This window comes from Pieris brassicae, chromosome 12 (assembly GCF_905147105.1).
Source record: "Pieris brassicae chromosome 12, ilPieBrab1.1, whole genome shotgun sequence".
In the NCBI taxonomy this organism is placed as follows: Eukaryota; Metazoa; Arthropoda; class Insecta; order Lepidoptera; family Pieridae; genus Pieris; species Pieris brassicae.
This window is the reverse complement of record NC_059676.1, coordinates 209,557-234,917: the sequence shown is the minus strand read 5'-3', so window position 1 is coordinate 234,917 and position 25,361 is coordinate 209,557. Positions and strand designations below refer to the sequence as shown.

The window sequence follows — 25,361 nt, the reverse complement described above, 5'->3', positions numbered from 1 at the left end:
GGGTTTAAATTCACGCCCGTCATCGGTCATGTCGACCCAATCCACTCCGGCGTTAGCGGCCGACGAAGCCGCACAAAATTCATCTTCCGAGAGCGACGGCTTTCAAACCGTCGGCCGGAAGAAGAAGCGTTCGGCCAACGGCGGTCCCCCCGCCAAAAGGCCCACACAAGCCGCCAACCCTCCGAAGAGGGATCTTAGTTCCCTCTTATCGGGAAAACCTGCGCCCCCCGCCCCCGCGGACCGCATTAAAACCCCCCCGCCCGTATACGTTAGGGACAAGGGCGCCTGGCCGACCCTATCAAAAATTCTCGACACAAAGTCGATAAATTACAAGGCCCGAACGCTAAGGGATAACCTTTGCGTTCAGGTCTTTTCATCTGATCACCACCGCTTTTTAACTTCATACCTTCGCTCTGAAGGTATCGGTGGCCACACCTTCCCCCTACCCGAGGAGCGCGTCCTGAGGGTAGTCATCAAGGGCATCCCAAAGGAGATAGACTCCGGGATAGTCCAATCGGACCTCACTGAGCAGGGATACCCCGTAAGGGATGTATTCCGCATGCTCAAGAGAACAACCAAGGAAGAGTACGACATGGTACTCGTTGTCCTCGATCCCACCCCGAGTGGGAAAAAGATATTTAGCCTGAGAGAGTGTTGCAAGCTCTCGGGGCTGAGGGTTGAAACCCCCCTCAAACACTCCTTCACACGACAGTGTCACCGCTGTCAACTCTACGGGCATGCGGCCCGTAACTGTTTCGCTAGGGCACGGTGCGTAAAGTGCCTAGGCGACCACGGCACGGCGGACTGCAAAAGAACGCTTCCGTGCGCTGAGCCGCCGGCGTGCGTGCTTTGCGGGCAACAGGGCCACCCAGCGAATTATCGCGGGTGCCCTCGTGCCCCCAAGGCGCATAAGCCGGCGTCTGGGCGCACGGCGGGGCGCGATGCGGTCCGTCGTGGCGCGGGAGCAAAGCCCACGTACGTGCCGGCCCCACCTCCTAGGAATAGTGCCTGGACCAAGCCCCCCGTTACGGAGGGCCCTCCCCAGCTCACGTCAGAGGCCTTCCCGCCTCTGCCAACAAAATCGGCAGCCGTAAAGCCTTCCCAGGCGCCGGCGCCGACCCCCGTCATAACGGAGAGGCCCACACGCAAGGTGAGCCCTCCGGCTAAAGCCCTCAGACACACGGCTGAGGCCGCCGCGGAATCAGAAAAGGTCCGCGACGCCTTAAATCTCGCGTTTAGTATCGTAGACGCGCTAGACATCGACGCTCTTGTCGCCTTCTCCGAGGCTTTCAAATCCGCCAACAACGCGGAAGACAAGAAGGAACTCGTAATCGAGCACGTCCAGCTCCTTAAGTCCGTGCGACAATTTGCAGACTCCACCACACCGCAATAGCTACGACCACGTCTAGGATCAAGTCCCGATCACTGTCCGTGGTGACTTTCAATGCAAACGGTTTCAAGCCGCAGGCAGATTTGGTTCGAGATTTCCTCGTTCGCCACCAAATAGATATTTTCCTAGTACAGGAATCTTTCCTCAAGCCCAGCGTTCGCGCTCCCAGATTCGCAAATTACAACGTAGTGCGAAACGACCGACCTACGGCGAAAGGCGGTACGCTCATTTATTATAGACGAGCGCTTCACTGCTCGCCGCTAGACCCGCCCTCCCTTACCAACATAGAGTGCTCTGTGTTGCGCGTAGCCATGACCGGCCATCAGCCGATTATTATCGCGTCGGTGTACCTCCCTCCCGCCAAGATCATACTAGAGAGCGATCTCAGAACCCTGTTTGCGATGGGCCCCTCGGTCTTATTAGTCGGGGATCTCAATAGCAAACACGGGGACTGGAATAGTTCAAAACAAAACCCTAATGGGTTAGCCCTCAATAGGCTTATAGACGTGCTCAATTTCAACGTCATTGCCCCCATACAACCGACTCGCCGTGGCATAACAGGCAACGGCCTTCTCTCAACGGACGTCATAGACGTAGCGGTTTTACGTAACGTGGCACTACAGCCGCGAAGCGTAGAGACGTTACACGAGTTAGACTCGGACCACTTCCCGGTTCACTTTGAATTCGGCCCTCCTAACACTCGAGAGAAGAGGTTCAAGTCCATTGTCGACTGGCAGAAGTTAGACGAGGCCCTCAAGCCCGCCGACACCTCTGCCCTCCCAAATGTCCCCGACAATTTAGTCTCGTCCGCTCACGCGTTAGACGCGATCTCCTCGGTCACTAATCACATTCAGACCAAGGTCGCCGAGTCGTCCCGGAAGGTCCCAGATGAGTTCGCTCAACGCTGGGAGCTTCCCCCGGACGCGAGGCGTCTATTGACCGAGAAGAACGCGGCGACTCGCGCCTTCGCCAGAGCACCGACCGACGAAAACCGCAGAGCACTCCGCGCCTCGCAGCGCCGAGTCAAAGAGCGCATGCGGGAAATTAGAAACGAACGCTGGGACCGTCTTACCAGCGAATTGTCACCTTCGCACACGGCCTATTGGTCTCTCGCGCGTTCCCTAAAAACCGACACGGTGGCGTCCATGCCCCCTCTCAAGCGTCCAAATCTGCCTGACGCATTCGACGACGACGAAAAAGCCGAGTGCTTAGCCGTCAACCTAGTGGAGCAGTGCACCCCGTATCTCGATCATAGCGACCCGGCGCACGTCGAACACGTGAACCGCGAGGTCGAACGCATCGTAGCACTGCCCCTCCCTCCCGAGCCGCTCCCTCCTACGTCGATCGCCGAGGTCAAAACTCTAATAAAGAGTTCACTGCCTCGTAAATCTCCAGGTCTCGACGCCATCTCGAACAAGGTCCTCCGGTGCCTCCCGCCCCATCTGATATGCCTACTAGTGTCCATTTTCAATTGCCTCCTTGAAAACTGCACCTTCCCGGCGCAGTGGAAAGAGGCCATTGTCATTGGTATTCACAAACCAGGCAAACCCCGTAACAACCCCACCAGTTACCGCCCTATCAGCCTTCTCAATACGCTTAGCAAGCTTTACGAGAAGGTACTTAAAAAGCGCCTCCTAGACTTTGCCCTAGATAAGGGGCTCATTCCCGATGAGCAGTTTGGCTTCAGGCCGGCCCACTCGTGCGTTCATCAAGTCCATCGAATCACGGAGCACATCCTCTCCGGGATGAATAGCTCCCTGAAACCGAGAGCCACGGGTGCGCTCTTCTTCGACATAGCGAAAGCTTTCGACAAGGTCTGGCACAACGGCTTGGTTTACAAGCTCTACCACCTTAATGTGCCACTAAGACTCGTGCGTATCGTACACGACTTCTTGTCCGACCGCTCAATGCGCTATCGCGTAGAAGGAACGTTATCGTCTCCTCGCCCTATCATGGCCGGAGTCCCTCAGGGCTCGGTCCTCTCGCCCCTTCTGTTCACGCTGTATACCGGCGACATCCCTAGGGCTCCCAATGTGGAACTAGCCCTCTATGCCGATGACACCGCTCTCTATACCACCCATAAAGATAGAGGTGTCATTGTGGACAGACTCCAGACCGCTACCACGTCGTTAGGCGAATGGTTTCGGAAATGGGGCTTCCAAATAAATCCCGAGAAAAGCGTAGCAGTTCTCTTTGCCAGGGGCAACCCCGGTGCTATCGCTAGGGATAAATTTCACCTCAAGACAGAGGTAACCCTATACGGGCAAGCCATTCCATGGCAAAAGTCCGTTAAATATCTAGGAGTCACGCTCGATAGCGGCATGTCTTTCCGAAAGCACATAGCCGCCGTTCGCAAGAAGGCACATTTTGTCCTCTCTCGCCTTCATTTCCTCCTAAATAAAAGGAGTCAAATGTCTCTAAGACACAAGGTCACCCTGTACAAGGCCTGCATCCGACCGTGCATGACATACGCTAGCGTAGTCTTTGCGCATTGTGCCCCCTCCTATATACACCGACTACAGGTGCTTCAGTCGCGATTCATGAGAATCGCGACCGGTGCGCCCTTCTATGTGAGAAACGTCGATCTCCACCATGACCTGGAGCTCCCTACCATAGCCCAATGGATGAAGTTGGCGTCCACACGCCACTTTGACAAGGCTAAACACCATCCCAATCCGCTGGTGCGTAATAGCATCAACTATTACCCCTTCCCGACAAAAAAGGCTCGTAGGAGGCCCCGACACATACTAACGGATCCGGACGATCCAATTACTGTAGCAAACAATAAATTAAATGCCGCCCGCGCGGCCAATAATAAAAATAGCCAATCACAGTTTAGGGTAAAAAACCGCCTTCACCGGGGAAGGCGAGGACCTTTACTTCGCACTTCGCTCACTACAGTGAGCTTCCGTCCTGCCCTTCAGGCGATTGACCGCCCCGCGACGGCCCAAGCCGAGGTTCGAGTCTCACAGGAGACGCCCTTGCGCTAGCCGCGGGATAAAACGCCATTCTGGCCGAGCTACGCTCGCCAAAACAGCCCGAGCTGAGCTGTAAAGGCCCTTAAGGCCAACAGCGAGATTCCATTAAAAAAAAAAAAAAAAACGACCAACTTGTGATGCGTTCGTCGCTCTTCCGTCCGGTGGCCGACCCTCCTCCTCCTCCTCCTCCTTCTTCTTCTTACCGGTGATCAGCGCACGCGAACACAGTGCGGCGGCTCGTGCGTATTGAACGTGGATTGTCGCGTTCACTTCTTGGAAGCGGCCGATGCCTTTTTAGCGGTGGCGGCCTTCGATTTGGGCGCGGCGGCTGCTGCCTTCTTCGGTTTGGGTGCTTTAGGTTTTTTGGTCGGTGGTTTCGCGCTCCTCTTCGCCTTGGAAGCGGCGGCGGTGGTCGACGCGCCCTTGCCGGACGCTGCGGCGGAGGGGGCCGCGGAGCCGCGACCTTTCTTCGGAGCGGCCGACGCGGCCGGCTTCCTCTTGGCCGCAGCGGCTGCCTTCTTGTCTTTGGCGGTGCCACCCCTTCCGCCCGCCTTGGCGGGGGACGCGGTCTCGGCGGCCGCGGCGGCGGCCTTCTTGCTCCTGGCGCCCGCACTCGCGGCGGTCTTCTTGGCGGCTTGTGCGGTCGGCTTCTTCACCGATTTGGCCGCGGAGGACGCCGCCGCGGCGGAGCCCCTGCCGCCGGAGGAAGCGGAGGCGGCCGTCGCCTTCTTCGCCGCGCCGCCGCCGGTTCCCGACTTGCTGTCTATCTTGAACGAGCCCGATGCGCCCTTGCCCTTCGTCTGAATCAGGGTGCCGGAGGCGACCGCGCGCTTGAGATACTTTCTTATGAACGGCGCCAACCTCTCGGCGTCTAGGCTATAATTCGAGGCGATGTATTTCTTGATCGCCTGCAGGGACGATCCGCTCCTCTCCTTGAGCTCTTTGATCGCGCTGTTGACCATGTCGGAAGTCTTGGGGTGCGTTGGTCTCGCCTTGGGTTTCTTCGCGGCCGCTGCCGCTTTTGGTGCCTTCTTGGCGGGCGTCGCCGGCGCGGGTGTCTCCGATGCTACTGCTGTGTCGGCCATTTTTTTTTTTATTAACAATTAATTAGACACTTAACGTTTACACGTAAATTAACGAGTTTTTAATATATTGTAAAATTGTAGTCAATGTACAACAATGCTAAGAGTGCGCGGCGCTAGTGAGCGCCTGCCAGACGAATCAGTATACCGCGACGAGAGCTTCGCCAACTATATGCGTTTTCTCGTATTCGGCGTGGAAACTTTTCACTAACACGTCTCAGTTTGATCGGATTTTTTCCAATATATAATCGAGAAATTGCACAAAATCTCTATTCTAATTAGACTTTATGATATCCGCGACCGGTCACGACTTCGAGTCGCCCTGCAGGCGTTGGCGTGCGTTAGGTATCGACTTTTAAAGTTTGTTATTGTCGACTCGCGCGCGTACCGTTAACTTTAAATTGACAATTAAACAATTAAATCAAACGGTATTCGCACGTGCGATGTCTCCCGTTGAACGTCAAGATTCCAAGGTTCAACGGGATCCGTTCGTTTAGACAATATATTAAGATTACGATTGATTTTATCGCATCGAATGCGGCATGTTGTAGAACAGCACCACTCTCCGAGACGAGGCCGTAGAGGCGCGCGTTCTCTTCGCTCCGTAACACACACTACACAAATGAAATGTATATATTATTTATTAATAAAATATATATATTGGTAAAAGGTTGATGATAATATAACAAAAGATGTAAATAAGAAAATTTCATTAGCCCAGGAGCGATTCGGTCGCGACCTGCGGCCGTTTAGGTTAGACGTATATCTATATTGTTAATTTTCATAATATATCATATGTATATTATTATCAAAATCTCTCAATTACGCTATATTACGACGTGATTGTTAAAGCCGTACCGTGTACCTACTTTACATACTAAGTACATACGAAGACTTTATATTATTATCATGCTACACGTAACGTGTATTTAGGTATGTAGATAGTTAGCTTTAGATATCTATAGGGAAATGTAGCGGTTTTGCATTCGATATTAATTTTCCATCTATTAAATATAAACATATATTGGTATATTAATTAATTTTAGGTGACGTTTAGTCGTTGTGATAACGTTTTATTTTTATTATCGAAACATATGCGGCCCTGAAAAGGGCCTTTTTATTGTTGTTGAAAAATACATATAGTTAGGTAGGTATAGGTATATATCAGTGGATATACGACCGAACCCAACTTAACCTCCGAAACCGTAGAGGGTGCGGCCCTGGCGCTTCAGAGCGTACACGACGTCCATTGCGGTGACGGTCTTCCTCTTGGCGTGCTCCGTGTAGGTTACCGCGTCGCGGATGACGTTCTCGAGGAAAACCTTGAGAACACCGCGGGTCTCCTCGTATATGAGACCGGAGATACGTTTCACGCCACCCCTGCGCGCCAGACGTCGAATCGCCGGCTTGGTGATACCCTGGATGTTATCACGGAGCACCTTCCTGTGCCGCTTCGCGCCACCTTTTCCCAATCCCTTTCCTCCCTTACCGCGACCGGTCATTGTGAACCAGCGAGTTTCGAATTGAAAACTGAGTGAATGTAAGAATCAACCAACACTGCGTACGTGCCTCACGTACTACGTTCACTGTTCGAATGCGCTTCGCGCCGATTAACACGCGGTTTATATAGAGAAAAATGCCCGAACCTCGAATATATATATAAGGCGGCAGTTGTCCGAGGGGCGCGGGGGGGGGAATCGGTCGGTCGGTTTGTAGAGATATTCGTCCTTTAATGTTATTTTCGTTGTCGGTTACGTATGTATAATATATAATAACTACATAAATAAGCAAAATGAACCCTCCAAATATGTCTATTATATTATGACAAACTACAAACGGTAAAGACGTAATACGCAAACAAAAAAATCAATAAAAACAATTAACAAAATTATTAAACTGAGTTGACAAGAGTCAACGCAACGCAACCTTAAGTGGTGCCATAAATATGTACTTAAATAATAAAAAAAATATTTATTATTGTGGGCGTGAGGTACTTATTGTTTTCTAAGAAACAATGTAACAATAGTGTAAAATATAGACGCATAATAGAAAATAATATATATATTTATTTTTTATTCTATTTCTTTTAAAACCTGTTTGTTACCGGACAGACGGTGCGATTGGTCTGTTTAGTCAAAATTTTGTAAATCAAGTGTAGTAAAACAAGTTGATTAATAATTTTCTATCAGTTCATTACTTTTTTTTTATTTTATTTTAAAAGTTTTACGTTTTAATCGTTCGACACGTGATGTCTGTCTGACTGTGGCACTACTGTTGAGTGTGCACAATTAGATGCATCATTTGAATCATATGCGGCCCTGAAAAGGGCCTTTTGTTGTAGTAATAATAATAATAATAATATGTTATGTTATGTATACATATTACGCAAAATTAAGCACGCTCGCCGCGAATGCGTCTCGCCAGTTGGATGTCCTTGGGCATGATCGTCACTCGCTTGGCGTGAATGGCGCACAGGTTGGTGTCCTCGAAGAGACCCACCAGATACGCCTCGCTCGCCTCCTGAAGCGCCATCACGGCGGAGCTCTGGAACCTGAGGTCGGTCTTGAAGTCCTGCGCAATCTCCCTCACCAGACGTTGGAACGGCAACTTGCGGATCAACAGCTCGGTACTCTTCTGGTAGCGACGGATCTCTCTCAGCGCGACGGTGCCGGGCCTGTAACGGTGAGGCTTCTTCACGCCGCCGGTGGCGGGAGCGCTCTTGCGGGCCGCCTTGGTGGCGAGCTGCTTTCGCGGCGCCTTACCGCCGGTGGACTTACGGGCTGTCTGCTTTGTACGTGCCATTACGACGACTGCTCGAACTCGCTCACTAACTAACTCAACTCTAAAATTATACGATCACGATCGACACGTCCGTCGCGTATCAACTGTGGTGATGATATAAACCGCGTTCACGCGCGGAGAGCGCCTTTATATATAAAATCGAAAAGAGCTCGGGGGTAAGGACGGGTTTGCCGTGCGTGAAAAAAAAAGGGAAGCGTACCTATGTGAATGAAATTGTTTATAACATAATAATAAATATATATTATTACTGGTCGGTCGGTCGGTCAGCGGATAACAGTTATGCATAATATATAATTATACTTGTATACATACAATGTATGTGTTTGTTTTGATTTTTCTTTATGTAGGTTAACTACTAAAGCAGACATATTATTTAATAATACATTTTCATGGTAGATTTTATGTCAAATGTTTACTAGATATGTGGTGTATTTAGAGAGTATTTATTTATAGTTTTTTACGCTTGTCGTTGATACTATGTGGTCTCTACGGACTCTTCGGATATATATTGTGGCCCTGAAAAGGGCCGTTTGGTTGGTTGGTTGGTACTTGATGGTACTATGATGATGATGATGATTATTATTGTCAATCGCTCTCATTATGATATAATATAATAAGAGAAATCGCCGGCGCTGAGACGACGCGGCGTCTGGATGACGTGTTCGTCTCCTACGTTGCGTACGTCACCGCCGTTGTCCCACCCCGCCGCGACGCTCACTTGGAGCTGGTGTACTTGGTGACGGCCTTGGTGCCCTCGCTGACGGCGTGCTTGGCGAGCTCGCCGGGCAGCAGGAGCCTCACGGAGGTCTGCACCTCGCGGGACGTGATCGTCGAACGCTTGTTGTAGTGAGCGAGACGAGACGCCTCAGCCGCGATCCTCTCGAAGATGTCGTTCACGAACGAGTTCATGATTGACATCGCCTTCGAAGAGATACCGGTGTCGGGATGCACCTGCTTGAGCACCTTGTAGATGTAAATGGCGTAGCTCTCCTTCCTCTTGTGCTTCTTTTTCTTTTTGTCCGATTTGGATATGTTCTTCTGTGCCTTGCCGGACTTCTTGGCCGCCTTGCCGCTGGTCTTTGGTGGCATAGTGAACGCGAGATGCGAGATGCGAGATGCGAGAGTTGAGAGAATGTATCGACTACTGCACACACCACACGAGAATAGCTTTTTTAAAAAACATTTCGCGTAGTTATTGTTACACCCTCCCTCGCGAGGGGGGTGTTTTGTCTTGTTCGGGGCGTATGCCCCCTTCAAGTGGTGTTTCTGTTCGCGCCCTGCTGATACAGGGCGGTACGGGGGCGGGCATATAGCCCTTGGTGGGGGCTGCAGGCGCGCGGGGAGACTCAGTCTCTACCCGGTGCGCGCAGCCGATGGGGTCGTGTCCGGAGTGTCAAGTCCGGGTGATGAGGAGGGGGCCAAGGAGTAGTCTCGACTTGGCCCTGGTGTCATGATCGGTGGTATCGGGCAGCTAGCGCGGCTCGCGGTCAAGCACCGCCGGGTGAGACCCCCGGTTGACCCGGGGGAGGCCCAGCGAGGCGACCAGCGGTCGAAGCCGCGTTTGTTGCCCTGGTGTCGTCGGAGCCCGCGGAGAAGAGCTCACGCGGGTACTTGTATTGGTCGGGCGGCCTGGAGTGCCACGGCGCGATGTTGTGGAGGTGAGGATGTTGAGAGGCGTCTGCTCGATCAAACATCCTCATCGCGAGCCGTGCGACGAACTCGTCGATCGACTCCATCCGCAAGTCTCGCGCTATGGTGGCGTTCCTCACGTAGCGTGGTGCATGTACAGCGCACCGTAAGACGGTGTTTTGTACGGTGCGCAGTCTTCGGCGGTTGGTCTCCTTGGCATAGGAGAACCACGCCGGTGCCGCGTACGTGAGGTGAGGGCGCACATACAATTTATGTAGCGCGAGCTTGGTGCGGAGAGGTAGGTTGCCTGTGATCAGTGGGCGGAGCGTATGCGCTGCCCACTTGGCTCTCCCTACAGCCCTGGAGATGTGGGGCGTCATGGTCAGACCCCGGTCTATGGTGACCCCTAGATAGGTGACCGGCGTCTTCCACGGCACGTCTCGATCCAGGAAGCGTAGGGGTGGTGGCAACCTACCCCGGCCGAAGACAATGGCCTGAGTCTTGTCCGGGTTGGCGGCGAGTCTCCACTTGTCCAGCCACTCTGGCAGGAGGTCCAGAGCGCGTTGGAGTTTTTGGGCAGCGTGCGAGGCCCTCAGCGATGACGCCACGTACGCCGTGTCGTCGGCGTAGAGGGCGAGTGTGCACCCCTCGGGGCACGGAACGTCGTCGGTGTACGTGGTGTAGAGCAAGGGCGATAACACGCTACCTTGCGGGACGCCCGCCGTGATGGGTCGCGGTCTCGACGCGGCCTCTCCCGTCGCAACGAAGAACGTGCGCTCGGTGAGAAAGGCGCGGAGCACGGCGACCATTCGGCGGGGCAGTGGAGACTCGATGAGCTTCAGCACGAGGCCGTCGTGCCAGACACGGTCAAAGGCCTTCGCCATGTCCAGCATAACGGCGGCGGCCCCCTCCTTTTTGTTGAGGGCCGAGGCTGCAGTGAAGAGCACCCTCGTCAGCTGCAGCGTCGTGCTGTGCTCGCCGCGGAAGCCGAACTGTTCGGGCCTCGGCTGCAGGTATTGTTCGATCCTCTGCAGCAACAGCCACTCGAACAGTTTCGACTGCGTCGAGAGCAGGGTGATGGGTCGATAGCTCTCGGGTCGGGAAGAGTCCTTCCCGGGCTTCGATATTAGGATCACCTTGCCCTCTTTCCAAGATCTAGGGAAGTGCGTGTACCGGAGGATACCCGTGAAGAGGCGCGACAGCGCAACTATCCACCTCATGGGCAGATGGCGCAGCGCCTCGTGGGTGATGCCATCCGGTCCCGGCGCCTTCCTGGGTCGCAGTCTTGAGATCCTCTTCCGCACTTGTGACGGCGAGAAGAAGATCTGGGCTTCGTCGGTAGAGATCGGGCACGTCAACCACGCCTCGACAGCGTTCACCACCTCTGCCACGCGCGTAGGGGACGTCGCGGGGTTCGGCGAGAACTGACGCTGGAGGTGTTCGGCGAATATTTCGGCCCGATCTGTGTCATCGTAAGTGATGGCGCCGTTGCTGTCGCGAAGGGGACGCTTCGGCTCTGGAGTTCTGTAGAGACGGCGGCAAAGTTGGTAGAGGCGGGTAGGCTCTGTGGTGGCCTCTCCCAGTGTGCGCTCCCATGTGCGCCGTTCGTGTGAGACCAGCTCGGCCTTGACACGTTCGGCGAGGCGATTCAGCTGCGTTTTGAGCGCGGGGCAGCGGTTGCGCTGCCATTGCCTCCTGAGCGCGCGCTTGCGCTGAATCAGCCTTTGCACATAGGGTGCAAGGTCCTGGCAGGTGATCTCCGGCGTGCGCGTTGAGGTCGCTGCCGCCAGAGCTGCCTGGAGTTGCCGCGTCATGGACTCCGCCATGTCGTCAACGGCGCCTGTCGAATCCGGTGGGCCGGGCGCAGGGGTGTCTTCCATGATGGACTCAAAGATGTTCCAGTCGGTGACCTTCCGGGTGCGTGCGGGCGGGGATGGAGCCCCCGCGATGAGGCACAGCACCGGCTGGTGGTCCGACTGGTATTCGTCCATCAGGACCTCCTGCGCTAGGTGGAGGTCAGGCCGGTTGTGCACCACCAAATCGATGGTGTCCGGCCTGTGGGCGGCTATCCTAGGAAAGTGGGTGGCGGAGTCAGGTCCGCACACCAGGTAGCCGCGCTCTTCGGCGTGGTGCAAGAGGCGACGACCTCGCGCGTTCGTGACTTGGGAATGCCAGTTGATGTGTTTGGCATTCCAGTCACCCGCGATGATCGTCGGCTTCGCGCTGAGAGCTGCCTCCAGCTCGGCTTCAATGAAATTTGCGCCGGGGGGAGCGTAGGCGGCCAACACGTCTGTGGGCTGACCGCCCAGTTCCAGCTCTACCCCCAGCGTCAGGATGCCAGTCAGGTTGACGGCCTGGATAGCGCGGTGAGGAATGCTCCTTCTAACCAGCACTGCCAGGCCGCGCATGGGCGCCCCGTTGATCGCCTGATGCTCTTCGCGGTAAACGAAGTAGCCCGCAGCACTCAGGCGGTCGGTGGGGCGCAGGTGTGTCTCTGAAATGAGCGCAACATCTACGTTGTGTGTACGTAGGATGTTGCGCAGGTAGGGACCTTTCCCCCTAAGGCCCTCGGCGTTCCAGTGTAGGAGGCGTAAGATCATTGTTGTTGGTGTGTGTGTCTTACGCCTCGACTGCGCGGCCGGCGTCCTCCATGGGTCGGGGCAGGCGGAGTCGGGTAGAGGGCGCTCAACAATGAGTTGACCGCCCTGTCGACCGCCTCAGCAATCGCCGCCTCGCTGAGGAACATCTGGCCCCTCAGAGGGCCCCCGCTGCGGGGGCGTGCGGCGCGCTGTCCGGCGGTCCTGGAGGCTCCAGCGGCTGGAGCGGAGTCAGGAGCGGCCCTACTGGGGCCCTCCGCGAAGTGCGCGGAATTTTCCGCGCGCGGGGGGGCGGGGGGTTGTAACCCCCCCCGGCCTCTTCTGCCTCGGGGGCGCCTGCGTTGACCTCTGGGAGGCTCCGCAGGGTACGAAATTAATTCCGCATCCTGCGGGTGTGCGGCGCGCTGCTCATGGGCGCGCCGTTCAGCCTGCGCATGCATGCGCGGCTCTCCTCCCTTTGAACGCGGCGCCGCGGGTCCCGCAGCGCGAGCGCCACGCGTACCGCGCGCACCGCGCGCATCATGCGCACCGCGCGCGTCCGCGGCACCCTTGCCCCCTGTGGTGTGCGCCACCGTGCCTGCGCGCTTATTGCGCGCCTCCTCCTTCAGCACCGGACACGTGCTGTGGTTAGCCGTATGCGCCCCCTTGCAGTTGGCGCATTTCGGCGTGGCCCCCTTTGGTAGGGGGCAGTCGGCGGAGTGGTGTTCCTCCCCGCACCGCACACAGGCTAAGGCCCGGTGGCATTGGTGCGAGGAGTGCCTAAATCCTTGGCAGCGGTGGCACTGAGCGGGGCCCCTTTTGCCCCGCCAAGATTCAATGGTGACCCCCGGTATACACAACAGCTCCTTTATGTTGTATATAGCGGGGGTGAGGTCGGGGGTGCGGCGCAGGATAATTAAAAATATGCACCCCGGCCTGCCCCTTCTGGCACGTATGGGCTGAGCGTGCTCCGGCTCGAACCCTAGGTCGCGCAGCTCCGACAAGATGGCCTCGGGCTCCGTGTCCGCCGGAATGCCTCGTAGCGCCACCTTCAGCTGCCGCTCCGCTGGTAGGGAGTATGAGAAGTAGACGACTTTTACGCCGCTACTCTCTAACTCCCCTAGGTACCGCTGCACCAAACGGTACTCCTCCTCGTCTTGAGGCAGGATTTTTAACCCCTGCCCGAATGCGCGCGCATTAATTGTGCGCCCAAGCCGCCGCTTCATCTCCCTGACGTGCGTTGTCCAGTCAGGGAGAGACTCAATGACAAACGGCGGATACTTGGGCTTTGGAGGCGCGGGGGGCAGGGGTGCAAGGGGGGGCCGGCGGGCTACTGCCGGCGAGGCGGTCGTTGCGGCGTAAGAGGCCGCTGTATTGTCCGTATTATTGCTCGCCGCATCTTGCGGCGTCGGAAGAGCCGTCGCAAGGGCCGCGCGGGGCGCGGGGGGTGCGGGGGGCGCCGCGGTAGGCGCCGTGTCCGTGGGCATGTCCGTTAGGCGCCGGCGGCGCGGGTCTCGCTGCGAGAGCGGCGCCGGTTGTACTTGTGTTATAGGTGTCATAAATTTGACACCAGGTGGCGTCGTCTGCGCACAGACACGCTTGGGTGCCGACCCGGCGGCGTCCTCATCGGAGTCGCGCGGCGGCGGGCGGCGTAATTGTACGCGTCTTGCCTCGGCAAGCGCGTCATGTTCGTCACTTGAGAGTGGCGAAGTCATTAGGCCTTCACTTAGAAGGCGCCTGCGGGTCTGCGCCAGGTACTCGCACATAGCGCGTGCGAGCCCGTCTGTAGCGAACCGGCCTATGATTGTTTGCGCAACAAAAAGCGCATCCAACTCATAGCCGGCGCGAGGTGAGACGGGCTGCAATGGCCGCAGGTCGCCTTCTAGGTAGGCCAACAGCTCTTCAGGGTCGTGCCCGTGAGCGTGGCTATGATCCTCGCCGTGATGAAAAACAACACCGGTACTCACATTTGTTGTTAGGTGCATTCCTGAGTCCGGTGGCGCCATCGCTGTCGAGGGGTGAGGTCGGTGCGGGGTAGCCGTATAGGTACTCTCGTCGTCCGTATACCGCGACGAGAGCTGCGACTGTTCACCACCACTTTGTTCGATGAAAACTGCACTTTCACTACCACTTTCACTATGTACCGCGAGGGGGGCTCGAGCGCCAGCCGGGCGCGAGTCACCTGTGACCTCGGGGTCTGCGTGAGTTAGTGTGGAACTGTCTAAAAGGCCCGCTGTAGTAAACACTGCGGGGGAGGGGTTGTGGGGGGCCGGTTCGACAGGGTGTCGAACGGCAGTATACCGCGACGAGAGCTGTTCACTAAGAACGACTTTTTCGCCCGGTTTTTCGTCTCCGGGTCCCGGGGCTCGATCGCTACGCGAGCGAGAGCCACTCAAGGACCAGTTGCGCGACGAACTTGATTTCGGCGGCGACGACGACGGCGGCGGCGGTAACGCGGCTCGACCGCGAGAGCGGGAGCGTACGTTGGCACGCGGGCCGGACGCATCGCGACGCGGTTTTCGCTCCATAGCTGGAGCCGGAGTCTGCCAGGCACAGCCTGAACACCTCAGCTCGGTCCGCACATGCGCATCCTCCGGTGAGACCCGCTGGTGGGAGGCCGGACTAGGCGCAGCGCTTTCTTTGCTTCGGCGTCGGCGTAAGTGGGTGCAAGGCGGATCCTCAACGGCGATTGCTTGTGTTTTTAATAGTAAAAACTACGGCAATACAGTATTAGAGAGGCTCGAGTGCACTGTAAAGGCAGAAGACCGTACTAAAAAACATTTTTCGTCACTTCAGTATACTTCACTTTGAAAGTGTTCTTGCAACCGGTCCGGAGTTACATGGTATACGATTCGCGGCGGCCAATCGATCGCGTCGTTACCGTTAGAACGCCGCGTGATGGGACACGAGAGGGGGGGGGGGGTGGGGGGGGGGGGGTGTGAACGGCGACGGCGAAGGGGGCGGGGCGTTATATTATATGTGTATCTGTCTCTATCTCCGTCTCCCTCTCCCTCTGACACGATTTATTTATGGTTATTTAAAGTAAAATTTACAACAACAACAAAAAAAAAATGTACATAACATAGTATGCATGTATTGTCTATTAAGTATTACTGATTGGATGATTGCGTAAGCGAGGAATTTCGAGCGTGTTATTATTATTAAGTATTGGTTATTGTCTATATTATATTGTAGTATAGGTAATTTAATACTAATTTGATAGAAACAAATAATCATCTACTAATATTACATTTAGTCTGATTACCGTTTTTATATATCACAGTAGTAGTAGTAGTAGTAGTAGTAGTATTAGTAGTATACTTATAATAGATAATAATATGTAGGTAGGTATAATCTCGGTGAGATCGAAGTACGTATTATGTCGTTGAAACATTTATCTAACAAAAAAATGGTGGTGGTACGGTTGCCACACCACCACCACCACCATCATTGCGTTTTAATGAATCATATTGCGGCCCTGAAAAGGGCCTTTTAGGTCGTTGCAATGACAACGATACGATTGTATTGTAATGTAATTTATGTCTTCTTCTCGGTCTTCTTGGGGAGAAGGACCGCCTGAATGTTAGGCAGTACACCGCCCTGTGCGATGGTCACGCCGGAGAGTAGCTTGTTGAGCTCCTCGTCGTTGCGTATGGCCAACTGGAGGTGACGCGGTATGATCCTGGTCTTTTTGTTGTCACGGGCCGCGTTACCGGCCAACTCGAGCACTTCGGCCGCCAGGTACTCCATAACGGCCGCAAGGTAGACCGGCGCACCGGCACCCACCCTCTCGGCGTAGTTGCCCTTCCTGAGCAGCCTGTGGATACGACCGACCGGGAACTGGAGACCTGCGCGGTTGGAACGCGACTTTGCCTTCCCCTTGACCTTGCCGCCCTTGCCACGTCCGGACATTTTGTATGATTGTTTGTTTGTACGTACACAACACGACACTACTCTACACAACTACTCGACAGCGAAACGGTAAGACTGGTGAGTGAGGTTTTTTTTTCCATAGCGACGAATTTGTTAAATATAAATTCCAACGGTATTTAACCAACCGGCCGGGTATGACAAACGACGAGGTCTACTTCTCTACGCTACTAAACGCGATTGGATGCCGGCCGAGCGAGCGAGCGATATTCAGAGAGATAGAGAGCGAGCGAGATGGGGAGGGCTGACTGACGTCCAGTACCGTATCTACGTATACATAATATTATGTAAAGAAAAAAAGTAGTATGTTTCTTTATTGTATACTAGATGGCGGTAGCATCCATCCATCGCGGTTGGAAAAAGTAGTCGAATCTTGAGATTGAATTGAGTTTTAATGACGTTTCTCTATTTTTTTTAAGTTTAATGAAATTAAGCAACACAACACAACACAAATTGTTTATTTGAATTATCAATTCCAAATAAAATAACATATATAATCTTATACGTTGTATTCTTATATTCTTATACTGTTACGTTTAACCGTCCCTCCGCGACTTATTTATATAAAAAAAAAATAATAATAATAATAATTAATAAATAATAATGTGAAGTAGACACTACTAATGGGTAGAAGATAGATGATAACTTCTAATGAACCTATTGTCGATTTTTATATTTCAAGTTAGGGTTTCACAGACAGACAGACAGACAGACAGACAGACAGACAGACAGACAGCCCGGTATGTTTGCCTAATTACGTAATATATATACGTAGGTGTATAAAATATAAATCTCATATTTTTAGCACATTATTTTTTAAAGATATTGTAAAATGATGGCAATGATGTATAGTAGAAATATGAAATATGCGGGGGGGCGGGGGCGGGGGTAGTGCAATAGGTCTCTCTATTGTTTGCAACTTTTATTGCACCAACACACATCTGGCAAAGGTAATATTAATTTTAGAATATTGTTTTGTCGGGAGTCGGGCAGTCGGGCGGCGGAGGCGGAGGCGACGCTCCAGGCGGGCCCGTGCGATTAACACGTATTAATTATTGTTATAGCGATTGGTAGACGACGACGACGACGACGACGACGACGAAGAAGAAGTGATCGCGACGGTGGTGGTGGTTATGGTGGTGTCGTACGGTACGGTGATTGTGGCGAAGAACGGCGGTGCTATACAGGTGTGATATGAATATATATATTTATTTATTTATTTATTTATCGATTTATCTATTTGTCTATTTTTTGTATCTCTCGTGTGAAGTGCGCGCGTTCAACGAACTGATTGAGATGAGATGTGACGTGATGTGATGTGATGTGATGTACGATCAAGATGATCAGAGAGAATGTCTATCTATCTATATATCTCTAAGACTGAACTGTGAAGTGTTGTTTTCTAGGATCGCATTAATTAAGTGTCGCGACGGCTGTCGAGTTGCTAGCAAATAGGTAAGTTAATAATATGTATATCACTACTTTTTTTTTTATATCTTTAACAACGTGCATTGCATACATACAGGCATTATACCAACACATGATACTAACAAAATGCACGTAAATACTATATATATATATATATACAATATATATATATATATATACAAATAGTTCAAAAACGTTTCCTTGGAAAGCTTTGCAATCGTCTACGCTTGCCTGGCGTGCCGCCGTGCCGCCGTGCCTACTATTGCACGTGTACAAACGTGTGCTTATAGCAAGCTTATTTCAAGTTTATTTATATAAAATATTTAACTTTTATAATATACATACATCTTTGCGTATATACCCCTAGCGTTGCTGTCTCGCTCTTACAACTTAATTACAAATATCTATTGATGTGTGGTTTAAGTTTTTATTTTGTTTATTACTGTTCTGTACTGTTTTTGATATTTTTAATATATAATCATATTTTTTAGGCATACACGTTGATTTAGAATATGTATATGTTTCGACAAAATAGGTAATCTCTTATTATTTATTTATTTATTTAATTATATATAAGTAATTTTATTATTACTACCTTTTCACGTTTATTTATCGATTGAAACTCTCAACTTCGGTTTCGCGAAACATATGTTAGCCCTGAAAAGGGCTTTTTGTGTGGCGTGTTTGTGCGTGTTGTTGTGTGTGTGTGTATACATACAACATCGACACAACCGACCAACTTGTGATGCGTTCGTCGCTCTTCCGTCCGGTGGCCGACCCTCCTCCTCCTCCTCCTCCTTCTTCTTCTTACCGGTGATCAGCGCACGCGAACACAGTGCGGCGGCTCGTGCGTATTGAACGTGGATTGTCGCGTTCACTTCTTGGAAGCGGCCGATGCCTTTTTAGCGGTGGCGGCCTTCGATTTGGGCGCGGCGGCTGCTGCCTTCTTCGGTTTGGGTGCTTTAGGTTTTTTGGTCGGTGGTTTCGCGCTCCTCTTCGCCTTGGAAGCGGCGGCGGTGGTCGACGCGCCCTTGCCGGACGCTGCGGCGGAGGGGGCCGCGGAGCCGCGACCTTTCTTCGGAGCGGCCGACGCGGCCGGCTTCCTCTTGGCCGCAGCGGCTGCCTTCTTGTCTTTGGCGGTGCCACCCCTTCCGCCCGCCTTGGCGGGGGACGCGGTCTCGGCGGCCGCGGCGGCGGCCTTCTTGCTCCTGGCGCCCGCACTCGCGGCGGTCTTCTTGGCGGCTTGTGCGGTCGGCTTCTTCACCGATTTGGCCGCGGAGGACGCCGCCGCGGCGGAGCCCCTGCCGCCGGAGGAAGCGGAGGCGGCCGTCGCCTTCTTCGCCGCGCCGCCGCCGGTTCCCGACTTGCTGTCTATCTTGAACGAGCCCGATGCGCCCTTGCCCTTCGTCTGAATCAGGGTGCCGGAGGCGACCGCGCGCTTGAGATACTTTCTTATGAACGGCGCCAACCTCTCGGCGTCTAGGCTATAATTCGAGGCGATGTATTTCTTGATCGCCTGCAGGGACGATCCGCTCCTCTCCTTGAGCTCTTTGATCGCGCTGTTGACCATGTCGGAAGTCTTGGGGTGCGTTGGTCTCGCCTTGGGTTTCTTCGCGGCCGCTGCCGCTTTTGGTGCCTTCTTGGCGGGCGTCGCCGGCGCGGGTGTCTCCGATGCTACTGCTGTGTCGGCCATTTTTTTTTTTATTAACAATTAATTAGACACTTAACGTTTACACGTAAATTAACGAGTTTTTAATATATTGTAAAATTGTAGTCAATGTACAACAATGCTATTTTTTTTTTTTTTTTTTTTTTTTTTTTTTTTTTAGAATCTCGCTGTTGGCCTTAAGGGCCTTTACAGCTCAGCTCGGGCTGTTTTGGCGAGCGTAGCTCGGCCAGAATGGCGTTTTATCCCGCGGCTAGCGCAAGGGCGTCTCCTGTGAGACTCGAACCTCGGCTTGGGCCGTCGCGGGGCGGTCAATTGCCTGAAGGGCAGGACGGAAGCTCACTGTAGTGAGCGAAGTGCGAAGTAAAGGTCCTCGCCTTCCCCGGTGAAGGCGGTTTTTTACCCTAAACTGTGATTGGCTATTTTTATTATTGGCCGCGCGGGCGGCATTTAATTTATTGTTTGCTACAGTAATTGGATCGTCCGGATCCGTTAGTATGTGTCGGGGCCTCCTACGAGCCTTTTTTGTCGGGAAGGGGTAATAGTTGATGCTATTACGCACCAGCGGATTGGGATGGTGTTTAGCCTTGTCAAAGTGGCGTGTGGACGCCAACTTCATCCATTGGGCTATGGTAGGGAGCTCCAGGTCATGGTGGAGATCGACGTTTCTCACATAGAAGGGCGCACCGGTCGCGATTCTCATGAATCGCGACTGAAGCACCTGTAGTCGGTGTATATAGGAGGGGGCACAATGCGCAAAGACTACGCTAGCGTATGTCATGCACGGTCGGATGCAGGCCTTGTACAGGGTGACCTTGTGTCTTAGAGACATTTGACTCCTTTTATTTAGGAGGAAATGAAGGCGAGAGAGGACAAAATGTGCCTTCTTGCGAACGGCGGCTATGTGCTTTCGGAAAGACATGCCGCTATCGAGCGTGACTCCTAGATATTTAACGGACTTTTGCCATGGAATGGCTTGCCCGTATAGGGTTACCTCTGTCTTGAGGTGAAATTTATCCCTAGCGATAGCACCGGGGTTTCCCCTGGCAAAGAGAACTGCTACGCTTTTCTCGGGATTTATTTGGAAGCCCCATTTCCGAAACCATTCGCCTAACGACGTGGTAGCGGTCTGGAGTCTGTCCACAATGACACCTCTATCTTTATGGGTGGTATAGAGAGCGGTGTCATCGGCATAGAGGGCTAGCTCCACATTGGGAGCCCTAGGGATGTCGCCGGTATACAGCGTGAACAGAAGGGGCGAGAGGACTGAGCCCTGAGGGACTCCGGCCATGATGGGGCGAGGAGACGATAACGTTCCTTCTACGCGATAGCGCATTGAGCGGTCGGACAAGAAGTCGTGTACGATACGCACGAGTCTTAGTGGCACATTAAGGTGGTAGAGCTTGTAAACCAAGCCGTTGTGCCAGACCTTGTCGAAAGCTTTCGCTATGTCGAAGAAGAGCGCACCCGTGGCTCTCGGTTTCAGGGAGCTATTCATCCCGGAGAGGATGTGCTCCGTGATTCGATGGACTTGATGAACGCACGAGTGGGCCGGCCTGAAGCCAAATTGCTCATCGGGAATGAGCCCCTTATCTAGGGCAAAGTCTAGGAGGCGCTTTTTAAGTACCTTCTCGTAAAGCTTGCTAAGCGTATTGAGAAGGCTGATAGGGCGGTAACTGGTGGGGTTGTTACGGGGTTTGCCTGGTTTGTGAATACCAATGACAATGGCCTCTTTCCACTGCGCCGGGAAGGTGCAGTTTTCAAGGAGGCAATTGAAAATGGACACTAGTAGGCATATCAGATGGGGCGGGAGGCACCGGAGGACCTTGTTCGAGATGGCGTCGAGACCTGGAGATTTACGAGGCAGTGAACTCTTTATTAGAGTTTTGACCTCGGCGATCGACGTAGGAGGGAGCGGCTCGGGAGGGAGGGGCAGTGCTACGATGCGTTCGACCTCGCGGTTCACGTGTTCGACGTGCGCCGGGTCGCTATGATCGAGATACGGGGTGCACTGCTCCACTAGGTTGACGGCTAAGCACTCGGCTTTTTCGTCGTCGTCGAATGCGTCAGGCAGATTTGGACGCTTGAGAGGGGGCATGGACGCCACCGTGTCGGTTTTTAGGGAACGCGCGAGAGACCAATAGGCCGTGTGCGAAGGTGACAATTCGCTGGTAAGACGGTCCCAGCGTTCGTTTCTAATTTCCCGCATGCGCTCTTTGACTCGGCGCTGCGAGGCGCGGAGTGCTCTGCGGTTTTCGTCGGTCGGTGCTCTGGCGAAGGCGCGAGTCGCCGCGTTCTTCTCGGTCAACAGACGCCTCGCGTCCGGGGGAAGCTCCCAGCGTTGAGCGAACTCATCTGGGACCTTCCGGGACGACTCGGCGACCTTGGTCTGAATGTGATTAGTGACCGAGGAGATCGCGTCTAACGCGTGAGCGGACGAGACTAAATTGTCGGGGACATTTGGGAGGGCAGAGGTGTCGGCGGGCTTGAGGGCCTCGTCTAACTTCTGCCAGTCGACAATGGACTTGAACCTCTTCTCTCGAGTGTTAGGAGGGCCGAATTCAAAGTGAACCGGGAAGTGGTCCGAGTCTAGCTCGTGTAACGTCTCTACGCTTCGCGGCTGTAGTGCCACGTTACGTAAAACCGCTACGTCTATGACGTCCGTTGAGAGAAGGCCGTTGCCTGTTATGCCACGGCGAGTCGGTTGTATGGGGGCAATGACGTTGAAATTGAGCACGTCTATAAGCCTATTGAGGGCTAACCCATTAGGGTTTTGTTTTGAACTATTCCAGTCCCCGTGTTTGCTATTGAGATCCCCGACTAATAAGACCGAGGGGCCCATCGCAAACAGGGTTCTGAGATCGCTCTCTAGTATGACCTTGGCGGGAGGGAGGTACACCGACGCGATAATAATCGGCTGATGGCCGGTCATGGCTACGCGCAACACAGAGCACTCTATGTTGGTAAGGGAGGGCGGGTCTAACGGCGAGCAGTGAAGCGCTCGTCTATAATAAATGAGCGTACCGCCTTTCGCCGTAGGTCGGTCGTTTCGCACTACGTTGTAATTTGCGAATCTGGGAGCGCGAACGCTGGGCTTGAGGAAAGATTCCTGTACTAGGAAAATATCTATTTGGTGGCGAACGAGGAAATCTCGAACCAAATCTGCCTGCGGCTTGAAACCGTTTGCATTGAAAGTCACCACGGACAGTGATCGGGCCTTGATCCTAGACGTGGTCGTAGCTATTGCGGTGTGGTGGAGTCTGCAAATTGTCGCACGGACTTAAGGAGCTGGACGTGCTCGATTACGAGTTGCTTCTTGTCTTCCGCGTTGTTGGCGGATTTGAAAGCCTCGGAGAAGGCGACAAGAGCGTCGATGTCTAGCGCGTCTACGATACTAAACGCGAGATTTAAGGCGTCGCGGACCTTTTCTGATTCCGCGGCGGCCTCAGCCGTGTGGCTGAGGGCTTTAGCCGGAGGGCTCACCTTGCGTGTGGGCCTCTCCGTTATGACGGGGGTCGGCGCCGGCGCCTGGGAAGGCTTTACGGCTGCCGATTTTGTTGGCAGAGGCGGGAAGGCCTCTGACGTGAGCTGGGGAGGGCCCTCCGTAACGGGGGGCTTGGTCCAGGCACTATTCCTAGGAGGTGGGGCCGGCACGTACGTGGGCTTTGCTCCCGCGCCACGACGGACCGCATCGCGCCCCGCCGTGCGCCCAGACGCCGGCTTATGCGCCTTGGGGGCACGAGGGCACCCGCGATAATTCGCTGGGTGGCCCTGTTGCCCGCAAAGCACGCACGCCGGCGGCTCAGCGCACGGAAGCGTTCTTTTGCAGTCCGCCGTGCCGTGGTCGCCTAGGCACTTTACGCACCGTGCCCTAGCGAAACAGTTACGGGCCGCATGCCCGTAGAGTTGACAGCGGTGACACTGTCGTGTGAAGGAGTGTTTGAGGGGGGTTTCAACCCTCAGCCCCGAGAGCTTGCAACACTCTCTCAGGCTAAATATCTTTTTCCCACTCGGGGTGGGATCGAGGACAACGAGTACCATGTCGTACTCTTCCTTGGTTGTTCTCTTGAGCATGCGGAATACATCCCTTACGGGGTATCCCTGCTCAGTGAGGTCCGATTGGACTATCCCGGAGTCTATCTCCTTTGGGATGCCCTTAATTACTACCCTTAGGACGCGCTCCTCGGGTAGGGGGAAGGTGTGGCCACCGATACCTTCAGAGCGAAGGTATGAAGTTAAAAAGCGGTGGTGCTCAGATGAAAAGACCTGAACGCAAAGGTTATCCCTTAGCGTTCGGGCCTTGTAATTTATCGACTTTGTGTCGAGAATTTTTGATAGGGTCGGCCAGGCGCCCTTGTCCCTAACGTATACGGGCGGGGGGGTTTTAATGCGGTCCGCGGGGGCGGGGGGCGCAGGTTTTCCCGATAAGAGGGAACTAAGATCCCTCTTCGGAGGGTTGGCGGCTTGTGTGGGCCTTTTGGCGGGGGGACCGCCGTTGGCCGAACGCTTCTTCTTCCGGCCGACGGTTTGAAAGCCGTCGCTCTCGGAAGATGAATTTTGTGCGGCTTCGTCGGCCGCTAACGCCGGAGTGGATTGGGTCGACATGACCGATGACGGGCGTGAATTTAAACCCGTCTCCTCATCGCTGGCACTTCCCACTTCAGGGAGTGGTGAGCGCGAGCGCGAGCGAGGGAGTGTAACGAATTTCGATGCCTTCGCGGAGGCATTTTTCTTCACCTTACGCGGCGACGGCGATGGGGAACGCGGCGAATCCGCGGTTTCGGACTCGTTGAAAGCCCGCAAAGCGTCGGGGAAGCGCTCTTGGAGAAAGAGCAGTATTTTTCTCAAGTCAGGGGGTGGATCCCCGGACGCCATTCTGTTGGCGGGAAGCCAACAGTTTGACGGCGGGTGTGTACCTAGTTGCCTAAGTGTGGTGAGTACCTAAGCTAATGGTTTGCCCTAATATGTGGTGTGTCTCCGCTGGTGATAGCGGAGGTGAGGTTTGTCACCGACCTAACCAGCCCGTAGGAGATTGGGTATAAGAGCCCCTACGGATGTGACAGGACCCGTCCAACAGTGGACCTGTGTTTAGCCGGTTGCTAGAGAGTAGTTGGCGTACCTACTCCCCAATACGTGCCTACTAGGAGGCCCGGCCGTGCACAGGACTTGGAGGAAGCGGAGGGGCTGTTACGCGCCTTGAAAAAGGCACGGTGTATGCACCCCGGACAAAAACACTCCCGCACAAGGCGTTAACCCACAGATAACCGTTTGGCACCGTTAGGTGGCTATCTGAGGGCCGCAGGTAAACCCGCGTTCATAAAATGCAGCCTTCAACCCGATGTCCAAACACCGAAGACGCGAAGCGACCAATGAGAGGGCGGCAGGCAGCAAGGCAGCGATCGGGCTGACCAATGAGAGGGCAGCAGGCAGCAAGCAGCAAGGCAGCGGTCGGACAGCGCGTGCGCACTGTACAGCGGCAAGCGGCGATGACTCACTCGGAGCGAGCGAGATGGCACTACAGCACTGATGACTCACACGGAGAGAGCACTGGAGCAGACGTCCGCACGGGTCGGCGGTCGGAAGCGAAGTACAACAATGCTAAGAGTGCGCGGCGCTAGTGAGCGCCTGCCAGACGAATCAGTATACCGCGACGAGAGCTTCGCCAACTATATGCGTTTTCTCGTATTCGGCGTGGAAACTTTTCACTAACACGTCTCAGTTTGATCGGATTTTTTCCAATATATAATCGAGAAATTGCACAAAATCTCTATTCTAATTAGACTTTATGATATCCGCGACCGGTCACGACTTCGAGTCGCCCTGCAGGCGTTGGCGTGCGTTAGGTATCGACTTTTAAAGTTTGTTATTGTCGACTCGCGC

The 25,361-nt window shown here is 53.9% G+C and overlaps 6 protein-coding genes across 6 annotated transcripts; all 6 read right to left on the bottom strand.

Annotated features, from left to right (window-relative positions):
- Window positions 1-4,502: 4,502 nt before the first annotated feature.
- LOC123716992 (late histone H1-like) lies at window positions 4,503-5,481 on the bottom strand. Its single transcript, XM_045672749.1, has one exon. The coding sequence runs from the start codon at window positions 5,451-5,453 to the stop codon at window positions 4,635-4,637; it is 819 nt and encodes a 272-aa protein (XP_045528705.1). The 5' UTR covers window positions 5,454-5,481; the 3' UTR covers window positions 4,503-4,634.
- Window positions 5,482-6,584: 1,103 nt separating this feature from the next.
- Window positions 6,585-7,053, bottom strand: LOC123717026 (histone H4). The gene has a single exon (XM_045672779.1). It carries the CDS (start codon window positions 6,950-6,952, stop codon window positions 6,641-6,643), a length of 312 nt encoding a protein of 103 aa, XP_045528735.1. The 5' UTR covers window positions 6,953-7,053; the 3' UTR covers window positions 6,585-6,640.
- Window positions 7,054-7,761: 708 nt separating this feature from the next.
- Window positions 7,762-8,389, bottom strand: LOC123716995 (histone H3). The gene has a single exon (XM_045672752.1). The coding sequence runs from the start codon at window positions 8,250-8,252 to the stop codon at window positions 7,842-7,844; it is 411 nt and encodes a 136-aa protein (XP_045528708.1). The 5' UTR covers window positions 8,253-8,389; the 3' UTR covers window positions 7,762-7,841.
- A 307-nt stretch (window positions 8,390-8,696) lies between these two features.
- LOC123717002 (histone H2B) lies at window positions 8,697-9,408 on the bottom strand. Its single transcript, XM_045672759.1, has one exon. The coding sequence runs from the start codon at window positions 9,339-9,341 to the stop codon at window positions 8,967-8,969; it is 375 nt and encodes a 124-aa protein (XP_045528715.1). The 5' UTR covers window positions 9,342-9,408; the 3' UTR covers window positions 8,697-8,966.
- Window positions 9,409-15,927: 6,519 nt separating this feature from the next.
- On the bottom strand, window positions 15,928-16,442 carry LOC123717015 (histone H2A). Its single transcript, XM_045672769.1, has one exon. The coding sequence runs from the start codon at window positions 16,367-16,369 to the stop codon at window positions 15,995-15,997; it is 375 nt and encodes a 124-aa protein (XP_045528725.1). The 5' UTR covers window positions 16,370-16,442; the 3' UTR covers window positions 15,928-15,994.
- A 1,866-nt stretch (window positions 16,443-18,308) lies between these two features.
- On the bottom strand, window positions 18,309-19,536 carry LOC123716987 (late histone H1-like). Its single transcript, XM_045672745.1, has one exon. It carries the CDS (start codon window positions 19,506-19,508, stop codon window positions 18,690-18,692), a length of 819 nt encoding a protein of 272 aa, XP_045528701.1. The 5' UTR covers window positions 19,509-19,536; the 3' UTR covers window positions 18,309-18,689.
- Between the last annotated feature and the right edge of the window lie 5,825 nt (window positions 19,537-25,361).